This window comes from Pelodiscus sinensis, chromosome 1, assembly GCF_049634645.1.
Source record: "Pelodiscus sinensis isolate JC-2024 chromosome 1, ASM4963464v1, whole genome shotgun sequence".
Classification (NCBI taxonomy): Eukaryota; Metazoa; Chordata; order Testudines; family Trionychidae; genus Pelodiscus; species Pelodiscus sinensis.
In genome coordinates this window covers 226,152,944-226,166,447 of record NC_134711.1, presented here as the reverse complement: position 1 = coordinate 226,166,447, position 13,504 = coordinate 226,152,944, and the positions used below count along the sequence as shown (strand labels likewise).

The following is a 13,504-nucleotide window of genomic DNA, read 5'->3' as shown; positions in this document are numbered from 1 at the left end:
CACTGCTTTACACCATTTCAACACACATACATTCTTTCTTTGTAAACAATTTTAAAAAGGCCATTGACTGGCACTTTCACATGAGAAAGCAGGTTTAATCATTTTGGCTGCTAATGTACTTTAAACAAGCGTACTCTGAGCATTTTTCACTCTTAAGTTCTAGTCACTGCCCTGTTGCCAAGATCCACTTCACTACTTTCAAGCTGTAGCAGATTGTTTTGATATGTGAACACCAAGAGTCTGTACCTTGGCCTTCAGGCCATCCATCCTCTGACTGACATATTTCATTCAGCCTTCCACAGTAGCTACCCTTTATTTTCAAATGATGACAAAGTGCTGTAGAGAGAGTTCATTGCTGAGTTTACTAACTAATCATGATAACGCTTTCTCAGGCTATTCATCTAAATTATTACATGGCAGATCATCAAAGCACTTCTTGTGTTCACATAGTGCCTTTCATTTAAATAGCTCTCAATGCACAATTTACACCTTGACCAGTGTTGCATGTTTCACACATATTCGGGCCACTCTCTCTCTTTAATAACATACGATGATACCTCTGGTATCTTGGACAAAATGTGGACAAAAAAGCAAATGAAATTCAGAAATGACAATTATATACTACTAACAAATCATGAAGGGGTCAGGTATCTGAGTTTTGTTTAATTCCAAAGGAATTTGGCCACCTAACTCCCTCTGTTGAAGAGCCAAGCCAACCACTTTAATGATTTTAGGCTATGTCTACACTACAGAGATTTTCCAGGATAGCAGAGGTATCCAGGAAAAACTGCCTCATCCAGAGAACGCGTCTACTCTTCTGAAATTTTTTCAGAAGAGCAGAAGCGCTTTTTTGGCATCCCTGTAAACCTCATTTTACGAGGAAGAAGGGATGTTCCAAAAAAGGGTTTTTTTCCAACATTTGGCCCAATGTAGATGGACCACATTTAGGAAAAGCCTCTTCCAAAAAAAGAAGCGGAAAAAGCTACACAAATTGTAAACAGCAATTTGCGTAGCTTTTTCCAGAACAGTGTAGTGTAAACATAGCCTCATAGTAGTATCAGAACAAGCATGAACAAATTCTCTCCTTGGTAGGTTTCTCTAGGTGTTCAGTAAATGCACAGTACACGCTGAGGAGTAAATCTATAGAACAGTATTTTAACACATTCTAATTGTCCATGTGGATCTTGCTACCATACACTAAAAGTTCCCTAGTATATACTGACCTTTTGCTGCTTGAAATGGGAGTAGATTAAAATGTACTTGGGAATTTTTAGGGCATGGTGGCAGGGCTCACACAGACTGGCAGGCTATGTCTACACTTGCGGCTTCTTGCGCAATTATGGCCGTTCTTGCGCAAGAATCCGCAGAGCGTCCACACTGCCTGCCCGCTCTTGAGCAAGGAAATTTACAGTACAGCGTGGCAAGAGAGGGCTTCTTGCACAAGAGCTATGCTCTTTTTTAACAGGTGTAAGCCCTCTTGCACAGGAACTCTTGTGCAAGAGGGTAGTATGGATGCTCGGCAGGGATTTCTTGCACAGGAAAGCCCTATGGCTAAAATGGCCATCAGAGCTTTCTTGTGCAAGAGAGCATCCACACTGCCATGGACGCTCTTGCGCAAAAGCAGAGCTCGCACATGGTAGTGTGGACATTTTCTTGCGTAAGACTACTTGCACAAGAACCCTTGTGCAAGATGTTCTTGCACAAGAAGCCACCAGTGTAGACATAGCCTTAGTGCATGGCATGCTAGCACACAATACATTTACATCCCAGCTTCCTGCAAACCAACTATCTAGCCAAGCCCTTACTTTAACAAATGCTGATGGTTCATACCCTGTGATAAAGAGGGATAGATCAGCTGACTAAGCCACAATGAAGACTATAAAAAGATATCCCTGTAACAAACAACTGTTGATTGATATAAAGTATCCAGTCTCTGTAATGCACCCTTAAAAATCAATCTGTCTGTTACGTCATTATAATCTTTGCTGGGTACTAAGGTTATTTAAACTATCAGTCATTTAGCTGAATAAATGAGAAAAGACCTGTGTAGCACAGGAAACTCAAATTTAGGTTAATTTTTGTGATGGAAAATCAATATGAATTTAGGAGCATCTAAACAACTATCTAAATATTTGTAAGACAAAACAGCCCTATACATGAATTAAATTATTGCATTAAATAATATTAAATTCTTGGGTACTATCAGCAATCAAAATCAACATAAGATTTATTCTATGAACATCTGTTCTATGTTGCATCTGATGAAGTGGATCTTTGCTCACGCAAGCTTATGCTCCAATAAATCTGTTAGTCTATGATGCTATGTCTAGACTACGTTCTATTTTCTATTTGCATATCTTCTTCCGATCTCACCTTCGAAAGAGGATCTTTCAAAAGTGAAAGTAGTCTGGATGCAGTTTTTTCAGGGAAAATAAACCTTTTTCAAAAAACCGCTTCCTTAAAAACCGAGATTTACGCATTTTTTTCCAAAAAGGGGATTTTTCCAAAAAAAATTCATCCAGACTACTTTCACGTTTGAAAGATCCTCTTTCAAAAGTGAAACTGGAAAAAGATATGCAAATTCCATAGGATTTTGCATATCCTCTTTCAAAAAAAATGTAGTTTAGATGTACCCTAAGGTGCTACAGGACGACTCCTTGTTTATTAGATTTGTTATTCTACTAAAATCACACACTATTTTAATTGCACTTAAAAAGTAAGCTAGTCAGTATTTTTGTTAGCTCCTGTTGTAACTCATTGATAACCAATGACAGAGAAGTATTTGTAGCATATAAAAAATACCAAACATAAAAGTGAATTAAAGTGCTACCAGATGGCTACCCTATACAGCTATTATAAATTAAAATGAAGACTGGGCTTGCAACAGACTCTTTGGGGAGTCCTTTAATAACAACAAAATCCATTTAATTTAGCAAACTGTTTTATGGTGAGGTACATTCACTCCAGCACCAACACGAGGAAGCCAAGTTACCACCAAGATGATATTTTATTTTTAACTAAATACTGCTGGGTTCTATTCAGTTCTCCTTCCTGAGGCACAACTCCCACTGACTTCATTTCACGTTGATTTCAATGGGAGTTTTGTCTGAGTAAGGAGTGCTAAATACGGCAGTGAATAGATCTGTAAGTAGTCTTCTGAGTTTCAGCCAAATCCCACTTACGTCAGTGGAAACCCTCCCAATGTCTTCAACGACCTTTGGAACAGACCTTTAGATCACAGATATTATACATTAACTTCATATCCTTTTAAATGTGTAACAATGGCATCTATGAGAAAGTTAAATATGTCCTTTTCCTTTATCCTCACAAAAGATCTGAACCCTCTGAGCACCATCTAGACTGCTACTCTGTGCCAGTTAAACTTTATACATAACAGACCTTCAAACAAATTCCAAACAAATCAGAAATAAATTCTATGAGGGTATGTCTACACTACAGTGTTATTTCAAAATATCTTATTTTGAAATCATTATTTCGAAATAACACGTCTACACACAAAATGCATTTTGAAATATCGTTTTGCTATTTTGAAATAGCGCATCCACACTGAGTGGATGCTGAATCACATTTAAGGCTGGCTGCAACCAGGTCCAGGAGGTCATCAGGTCAGGAGTTCCTTTGTGTGGCTGCTGCCTGAGGCTATCTGAGGTCTATGCTTAAAGGCACCCTGCCCGGACAGCCAGTTCTGAGATTTCCCTGCTTGCTTGCCTACCTCGATGAGGGACAGCAAAGCATTTTTTCCTCTGCGTGCTCTGGTTGCCCTCACTCGGTACACCACAGCACTCTGCAACATGGACCCAGAACTGCCCCTGGGCACTTTGGTACTTCTCTTTGACGCCTTGCTGTTAGACTGGCTGCATTTTCTGCAGGCTGCAATCTGGGAGGTTCATTGGCGGGCTGTCAGTATCCAGGAGGCCCTGCGGGAGAGCTTTCACCCTGAGAAGCACCAAGAGCCTCCCTGGTCTGTCCCACTGCGGGCTTGTGCCTCATTCCTCCCTCATGTACTTCCACTTACCCCAACCTAACCCCCCTTCCTAATGTCAAATAAAACACACATGTTTTCATGAACACAAACTCTCTTTATTTAACAAAACTGGGGGGGAGGGAATGAAACTCTGGTGAGACTGGGGAAAGGAGTAGAGAAGGCGGGAGAGGGGAGGGAGAAACCTGGGAGGAGGGAGAATGAAGGGGGAAGCAAGGGGAAGAAGGAGTAGGGGAAGCTCAGAGTTGGGGGTCTCGCCAGACTAACTTGATTGTCATGCAAACCTGTTCCTGGGTTCGCATGTGGCCTTTGATGGCCAGGCTGGCAGCTATCCTGCCATAGACGGCCATGTTCCTCTGTCTAGTGTGGAGATTATGCACATTGGGGACATCCCCCCCCAAACTAAAATAAGGTCCATGATCTCCACCCTGGAACAGGCAGGCTCCTGGGAGCCGGCAGACTGCTCCTGGGAAGCAGTGGAGGGCTGGCTGCCAGTGGCTTGCTGGCTCATGTTTTGGGGACACTGGGTCGGGGCAGTGACTGCTGGCTCTGGGCTGGCAGTTTTGAAGCTGGCACAGGCACTGTGGCCAGAGTCTGCCCCTATAAGTGCTTCAGGGAGCGGGGAGGGAGAGAAGTGTTCTTGGTTGAGGCTGGAGTGGCCACCAGGGCACCTTGGGAAGGCTGGAGGCCCCCTATTTCTTATAAGTGTCTACCCAGCACTTATTTCGAAATAGCTATTTTGAATTTGGCATTATTCCTCATAGAATGAGGTTTACCAAATTCAAAATAAGTGCTCCACTATTTCGAATTAATTTTGAAATAGCGGTTTGGCTTGTGTAGATGCTAGGAAAGTTATTTCGAAATAACGGCTGTTATTTCAAAATAACCTTGATGTGTAGACATACCCTTATAGAGTATGTGGCAAACACATTAAGGGCCTGATCCAATGCCCTCCAAAGTCACTATGAACTGCAAAAGCGACGAGGAGTCCTGTGGCACCTTATAGACTAACTGAAGTGTAGGAGCATAAGCTTTCGTGGGCAAAGACCCACTTCGTCAGATGCAAGTGTGTCTTTGCCCACGAAAGCTTATGCTCCTACACTTCAGTTAGTCTATAAGGTGCCACAGGACTCCTCGTCGCTTTTGCAGATTCAGACTAACACGGCTACCCCTCTTATACTTGACACTATGAACTGTGTGTGCTTTCTATAATATAATCATGGGACCTTATTGAACTTAAACCTTATTGAACTATTCTGTGGAATGTTTATACATACTGCAATTTGCCAATTATTACAGTCTCTTACCTCCAAGACATGCACCCATGGCCAAGGAAAAGATGAGTGGTTTCACAGGCAGGTTAACATCAGGATCTTGACTCAGGTTGAGAAGCACAGGAATCTGTTATTGAAAAAATAAATTAGGTCTGTTAAGCAATTAAAAATATGAATTGTGATTAATATAATTATTTTAAAATTAATATTAATCATTCTGTTAAACAATAATAGAATACCTCCTATTTACATATTTTGGACAGTCTCTACATTTTCAAATATATTGATTTCAGTTACAACACACAATACAAAAAGTGTACGGTTCTCACTTCATATTTATATTGATTACAAATATTTGTACTATAGAAAACACAAAAAATAGTATTTCAATGCACCTAATAAGAGTACAGTAGTGCAATCTCTTTATCATAAAAGTTGAACTTCAAAATATAGAATTATATACAAAAAACCAATTGCATTCAAAAATAAAATTATGTAAAAAATATTAGAGCCTACAAGCCCACTCAGTCCTACTTCCTGTTCAGCTAAATGCACAGAGAAACAAGCTTGTTGACATTTGCAGATGATTATGCTGCCCTCTTCTCATTTATAATGTCACCGGAAAGTCAGAACAGGAATTCTCATGACACCGGTATCTAGCATTGCAAGGTATTTATGTGTCAAATACATTAAAGATTTATATTTCTCTTCATGTTTCAAGTACTAATCGGGTGCATCTACACTACACCCAGAGGTTGAAATAAGATACACAATTTGAGCTACACAAACTGAATTTCTTATTTCAATCTAATTTCGAAATAGCTTATTAAGCACTATCCCGAAATGTCCCTTAACCCTCATGGAATGAGTGTTACAGGGATGCCATAATAGTGCACCTGTTATTTCAAAATCTATTTTGAAATAATGAGTGTGTTTAAAGACATGAAATAGCTATTTTGGGATACTTCTAGTATCCTGAAATAGCACCGCTGTCTACAGGAGCGACCCTAGATGAGCTGCCGGCAACTGGCACGCTAGGCGAAATGAGCGATCGGCGCCCATGCCTCCAAAGCCCTCAACGGCCATTTATCTTGGCGCCCTAGGCAACCACCTAGTTTGCCTGTATTGAGGGGCCACCACTGGCTGTCTAGATGTAGCTTTCTAAAGGACATGTGTCCATACTTATAACAGATTCTGCTTGATAACGATCCAAAGCAACAAAGACTGATGACTATTCATATTCTTCATCTGAGTCAGATGCTATCGAGAGAAGGTTGATTTTCTTTTTTAGTTGTTCGGGTTCTACAGTTTCTATAGCAGAGTGTTGCTCTTCCACACTCCTTCCCTTTAGATTTTGTAATGCATTTCAGATCCTTAAACCTTGAGTTAAGTGCTGTAGCGGTCTTTAGAAATTTGACTTTGCTACTTTTTTTTTATTTTGTCAAATCTGCAATGAAAGTGTTCTTAAAATCATAGAATCATAGAACACTAGAACTGGTAGGGACCTCGAGAGATCATAAAGTCCAGTCCCCTGCCCTCATGGCATGACCCAGTACCATCTAGACCATCCCTGAAAGATGTCTATCTAACCTGCTCTTAAATATCTCCAGAGATGGAGATTCTACAACCTCCCTAGGCAATTTATTCCAGTGTTTAACCACCCTGACGGTTAGGGAGTTTTTCCTAATGTCCAACCTAAACCTCCCTCGCTGCAGTTTAAGCCCAATGCTTCTTATCCTATCCTCACAGGCTAAGGAGAAAAAATTTTCTCCCTCTTCTTTGTGACACCTTTTTAGACACTTGAAAACCACAATCATGCCCCATCTCAGTGTTCTCCTTTCCAAAGCACAATTCTTTCAGTCTTCCCTTATAGGTCATGTTCTCTAGAACTTTAATAATTCTTGTTGCTCTTCTTTGAACCTTCTCCAATTTCTGCACATCTTTCTTGATAGGTGGTGCCCAGAACTGGACACAATACCCCAATTGAGGCCTAATCAGTGCAGAGTAGAGCGGAAGAATGACTTATCATGTCTTGCTCAGAGCACGCCTGTTAATGCATCCCAGAATCATGTTTGCTTTTTTTGTAACAGTGTCACACTGTTGGATCATATTTAGCTTGTGGTCCACTATGACCCCTAGATCCTTTTCTGCCGTACCCCTTCCTAGACAGTCACTTCCCATTGTGTATGTGTGAGACTGATTGCTCCTTCCTAAGTGGAATATTTTGCATTTATCCTTATTAAACTTCATCCTACTTACCTCAGACCATTCCTCTAGTTTGTTCAGTTCATTTTGAATTATGACCCTATCCTCCAAAACACTTGCAGCTCTTCCCAGCTTGGTATTTCCTGCAAACTTAATTAACATACACTCTTTATTTAATAAACCTGGGGGTATTATCTCACTCGATGATGAAGATATTGAACAGAACTGGTCGCAAAACAGACTCCTGTGGAACACCACTTATTATGCCCTAATAGCAGGATTGTGAACCATTAATATCTACTCTCTGAGAATGGTTATCCAGCCAGTTATGCACCCAGCTTATAGTAGTCCCCTGTAAGTTGTATTTTCCTAGTATATTGATAAGAAGTTCATGTGGGTATGTCTACACAGCAAAGTTATTTCGAAATAACAGCTGATATTTTGAAATAATTTTACTAGCGTCTACACGAGCCATCCGCTATTTTGAAATTAAATCGAAATAGTGCAACGCTTATTTCGAATTTGGTAAACCTTATTCTATGAGGACTAACACCAAATTCGAAATAGATATTTTGAAATAAGTACTGGGTAGACACTTATAAGAAATAGGGGGCCTCCAGCCTTCCCAAGGTGCCAAGAACACTTTTCGCCCTCGCCCTTCCCCAGAGCCCTTAAAAGTGCAGACTCTGGCCACAGTGCCTGTGCCAGCTTCAAAACTGCCAGCCCAGAGCCAGCAGTCACTGCCCCTGACCCAGTGGCCCCAAAACATGAGCCAGCAAGCCACTGGCAGCCAGCCCTCCACTGCTTCCCAGGAGCAGTCTGCCAGCTCCCAGGAGCCTGCCAGGGCCCAGTGAAGGGTGGTGCCTTCCTGGTCCAGGGTGGAGATCATAGACCTTATTCAGGTTGGGGGGGGGATGCCCCCAACATCTATGATCTCCACACTAGATGGAAGAACGTGGCCGTCTATGGCAGGATAGCTGCCAGCCTGGTCACCAAAGGCCACATGCGAACCCAGGAGCAGGTTTGCATAACAATCAAGTTGGTCCGGCGAGACTCTAACCCTGAGCTTCCCCTCCCACTTCTTCCCCTTGCTTCCACCTTTCTGCTCCCTCCTCCCAGGTTCCCCCCACCCCTGTCTCTTCTCCCCTCTCCCGCATCCTTTCCCCAGTCTCACCAGAGTTTCATTCCCTCCCCCCCCCCCCCCCCCCCAGTTTTATTAAATAAAGAGAGTTTGTGTTCATGAAAATGTGTGTATTTTATTTGACATCAGGAAGGGGGGTTAGGTTGGGGTAAGTGGAAGTACATGAGGGAGGAATGAGGCACAAGCCCGCAGTGGGGCAGACCAGGGAGGCTCTTAGTGCTCCTCAGGGTGGAAGCTCTCCCGCAGGGCCTCCTGGATACTGACAGCCTGCCGATGAACCTCCCAGATGGTAGCCTGCAGAAAGTGCAGCCAGGCTCACAGCAACGTGTCTAAGTGAAGCATCAGAGTGCCATGGGGCAGCTCTGGCTCCATGTTGCAGAGTGCTGTGCTGTCCCGAGCGTGGGCAACCAGAGCACACAGAGGCTGTGTCTAGACTACATGGCTCCATCGATGGAGCCATGTAGATTAGGGTTGTAGGCAAAGGCAAATGAAGCGGCGATTTAAATGATCGCGGCTTCATTTAAATTTACATGGCTGCCGCACTGAGCGGACAAACAGCTGATCAGCTGTTTGTTCACTCAGCACACTAGTCTGGACGCTCCCCTGCCAACATCAAAGCCCTTTGTCGGCAGCCCCGTTATTCCTCGTGGGATGAGGTTTACCGGGGCTGCCGACAAAGGGCTTTGATGTCGGCAGGGGATAGTCCAGACTAGCGTGCTGAGCAGACAAACAGATGATCAGCTGTTTGTCGGCTCAGCGCAGCAGCCATGTAAATTTAAATGAAGCCACGATCATTTAAATCACGGCTTCATTTGCCTTTGCCAAAAAAACAAATCTACATGGCTCCATCAACGGAGCCATGTAATCTAGACATACCCAGAGACAAAATGCTTTGCTGTCCCTCATCGAGGTAGGCAAGCAAGCAGAGAAACCTGAGAACTGGCTGTGCGAGGGGTCCCTTTAAGCTCAGATAGCCTCAGGCAGCAGCCCTGCACAGTAACGCCTGACCTGATGCCTTCCCAGACCTGGTTCCGGCTGGCCTTAAATGCGATTCAGCGTCCACTCAGTGTGGATGCGCTATTTCAAAATAGCAAAACGCTATTTCAAAATGCATTTTGTGTGTAGACACGTTATTTCAAAATAAGATATTTTGAAATAACACTGTAGTGTAGACATACGCTGTGAGACCATATCAATTGCCTTACTAAAGTCTAGGTCCACCGCTTTTTCCTTATCCACAAGATTTGTTACCCTATCAAAGAAAGCTATTAGATTGGTTTGACTTGATTTATTCTTCACAAACATATGCTGGCTGTTACCTATCACCTTATTTTCTTCCAGATATTTGCAGATGAATTCCTTTATTACTTGTTCCATTTTTTTCCTGGCACAGAATTTAAACTGACTGGTCTGTAGTTTCCTGGGTTGTTTTTATTTCCCTTTTTATAGATGGGCACTATATTTGCCCTGTTCCAGTCTTCTGGAATTTTTCCTATCTTCCATGATTTTTCAAAGATGATAGCTAAAGGCTCAGATACCTCGACTATCAGCTCCTTGCGTATTCTAGGATGCATTTCATCAGGCCCTGGTGACTTGCAGACATCTAACTTTTCTAAGTAAATTTTAACTTTTTTATATATTTTATCTTCTAAACCTACCCCATTCTCACTAGTATTCACTATGTTAGGCATTCCTTCATCATCAAACTTCTTGGTGAAGACCGAAACTAAGAAGTCATTAAGCATCTCTGCCATTTCCAAGTTTCCTGTTATTATTCTCCCTCCTTACTGAGCAATGGGCCTACCCTGGTCATTAGTCTTCCTCTTGCTTCTAACGTATTTATAGAAAGTCTTCTTGTTACCCTCTACATCTGTAGCTAGTTTGAGCTTGTTTTGTGCCTTTGCCTTTCTAATCTTGCCCCTGCATACCTGTATTGTTTGCTTATACTCTTCCTTTGTAATTTGTCCTAGTTTCCACTTTTTATATGACTCCTTTTTTATTTTTAGATCATCTCCTGTTTAAGCCAAGGCAGTCTTTTGCCATACTTTCTATCTTTCCAATGAAGCAAAATAGCTTGCTTTTGGGCCCTTAATCATGTCCCTTTCAAAAAACTGCCAACTCTCTTCAGCTATTTTTCCTCTTAGTCTCGCTTCCCATGGGACCTTACCTACCAGCTTTCTGAATTTACCAAAATCTGCCTTCCTGAAATCCATTGTCTCTATTTTGCTATTCTTCCTTCTACCATTCCTTAGAATCATTAACTCTGATTTCATGATCACTTTCACCCAAGCTGCCTTCCACTTTCAAATTCTCAACCAGTTCCTCCTTATTTGATGAACAACATGTGCTATGTTATCATCCAAGACTGCTACAAAATTAAATGTATAGCACAGTAGGTAAAACAAATCAAGACACATACAATTGCCCCCAAGGAGCTCAGTCACAAATTTAGCTAACACATTTTTGACAAGTTTTATCAGCATGGAAAAATGTCTCTGGAATGGTGGCCAAAGCATACAAAGGCATATGAATGTTTAACATAGCTGGCACACAAATACCTGGCAATGCTGGCTATAAAAATGCCTGCCAAAGGCCTGTTCTCACTTTTAGGTAACACTGTAAATGAGAAGTGGGCAGCGTTCTCTCTCGCAAATGTTAACAAATTTGTTTCCTTTAGCAACTGGCTGAACAAGAAATAGGACAGAGTGGACCTGTATGCTCAAAAGTACTACATTGCTTAGTTTCAGTGCAGTTATGTAACAAAAAAATCTACATTTGTACAGTGTACTTTCAAGAGTTGCATTATTGTATGAGGTGAGTTGAAAAATACTATTCCTTTTTTTGTTTTTACAGAACAAATATTTGTAATAAACATAAGATAAAGTGAGCATTGTATACTTTGTGTTATGTATTATAATTTAAACGAATCTATTTGAAAATGTAGAAAAACATCCAAAATATTTAATACATTTCAATTTATTTTTGAGTTAATCATGAATCAAAAGTGATTAATTAACAGCTCTAAAATAAATACGTTTATGTATTTTATAAACACACATACACACACACAAAATCACATGCATATATCTTCAATATATTTAAGAGAGTTTATCTATCTGTCTATCCATCTATTTGTTCAAGAACTCTTCCCAGGGCCTCCAAATTTAGTATGCTGCTTCCTCTTATCATAACTTAAACCAAGGTCAGCATTTGGTTGTGCCAGGAAAATGGGATGTGCCTAGAATGGGATTGCTTCTCATAAAACCACACAGAAAAAAATACCATCACCCAACAGGTGAAGGGGCTGGTTGAGGGTGCAGACTCCTTGTCTGGGATTGCCCAGCCCTGACATTCCCACTGCCCAGGTGCCCTTTACAGAAAGCGGCGTGGCTGAGGCTTCCTCCCCCCACCCTCCACATTCATACAGGAATATTTCTGGCTGTTCTCCTTCACCAGGGAGTAAGGGGAATGTGCAGTTTGCTGCACTTCCTCAGTCTGGCTGGAGAGTGCTGGGGACAGACAAACCTGGACCTGCCCCAGCTGGGAAACATGCACCCCTCCCCCTAGCTGTGCTCACTGAGATTACAGCAACCATGGTGCTTCTCACCTAGCCCTGAGCTGCTGCGATGAGAGAGGGCTGGGGTTGTCCTCTCTCCCTCAGGCAGCCTGCATACTGAACCAGACCCATCCCAGAGCAACAATTTAAATGAAGCAAGTCCATTTGCATTTTATTTTCCAAACAGAAATTAATTGAGTTAGGGATCTCACACATTAACCTTGAACTGAGTATCAACAAATCTTTGTAATTAAGTAATTGAAAATTCTACCATGAGCTAAGAAATAACATTGATTTGCTTACAAGTATGTAATTCTAGTTTTGCATTTCAGGAACTCCCCAGTAGGAAGGCCCAGCTAGAGCCTTCTTCACCATGATGTGAGCCATTGTCACAGTTCAGATACAAGAGCCCAGCAATGCTAGATTAAATTAGAGGATAGCAGTACAGACATATTCTGGCCACTGTGTGACAGCTGATCCCTTTAAGGCCACTTAAGTGTCTCCTCTAGAGGGAAGGCAGAAGAACAGATCCAGATTCAGCATAGTAACACCCAACAAATAGTTCTCTGGTAGGCATTTTTGGCCAGATCACAGACCCTTTACAACATTTCCACTAGAGAATCCAGTCCTATATTTATAGTGTGGCAGTTGGGGTATGTCTACACTGCAAAGTTAATTCAAAATAACAGCTGTTATTTAAAATTAACTTTAATAGCATCTATACATGCAAACCGCTATTTGGATTTTAATTCGAAATAGTGGAGCCCTTAATTCGACTTTGGTAAACCTCATTCTACGAGGAGTAACGCCAAATTCGAAATAGCTATTTCAAATTAAGTGCTGTGTAGTCACTTAATTGGAAATGGGGGGAGGGGGGGGCTCCAGCCCTTTCCAGGGAGCCCTGGTGGCCACTCTGGGCACAACCAGGAAAACTTACTATCCTTTCCCCCAGCCCTGGAGCCACTAAAAGGGGTAGACCCTAGCCACAGTGCCTGTGCCAGCTCCAAGCCTGCCAGCCCAAAGCCAGCAGTGGCCACTGGGGCCCCTGTCCCAGAAGCCCAAAAACATGAGCTAGCAAGTCACAGGCAGCCAGCCCTCCACCGCTCCCCAGGAGCAATCTGCCAGCTCCCAGGAGCCTGACAGGGGCTGGAGAAGGCGGGTACCTTCCTGGTTAAGGGTGGAGATCATGGACCTTATTCAGGTTTGGGGGGGATGCCCCCAATGTCCATAATCTCCGCATTAGACGGAGAAACACGGCCATCTATGGCAGGATAGCTGCCAGCCTAGCCACCAAAGGCCACATGCGAACCCAGGAGCAGATTAGC

At 42.4% G+C, this 13,504-nt stretch overlaps 1 protein-coding gene across 4 annotated transcripts in view; it reads right to left on the bottom strand.

Annotated features, from left to right (window-relative positions):
- The window catches only part of OCA2 (OCA2 melanosomal transmembrane protein), a 364,555-nt gene that overhangs the window by 93,459 nt on the left and 257,592 nt on the right, over positions 1–13,504 (bottom strand). For all 4 annotated transcript variants that reach the window (XM_006116097.4, XM_075916334.1, XM_075916327.1 and 1 more), the window contains exon 22: positions 5,311–5,404. In XM_006116097.4, the coding sequence (XP_006116159.1) occupies positions 5,311–5,404 (94 nt within the window). The remainder of the gene's footprint in view (positions 1–5,310; positions 5,405–13,504) is intronic.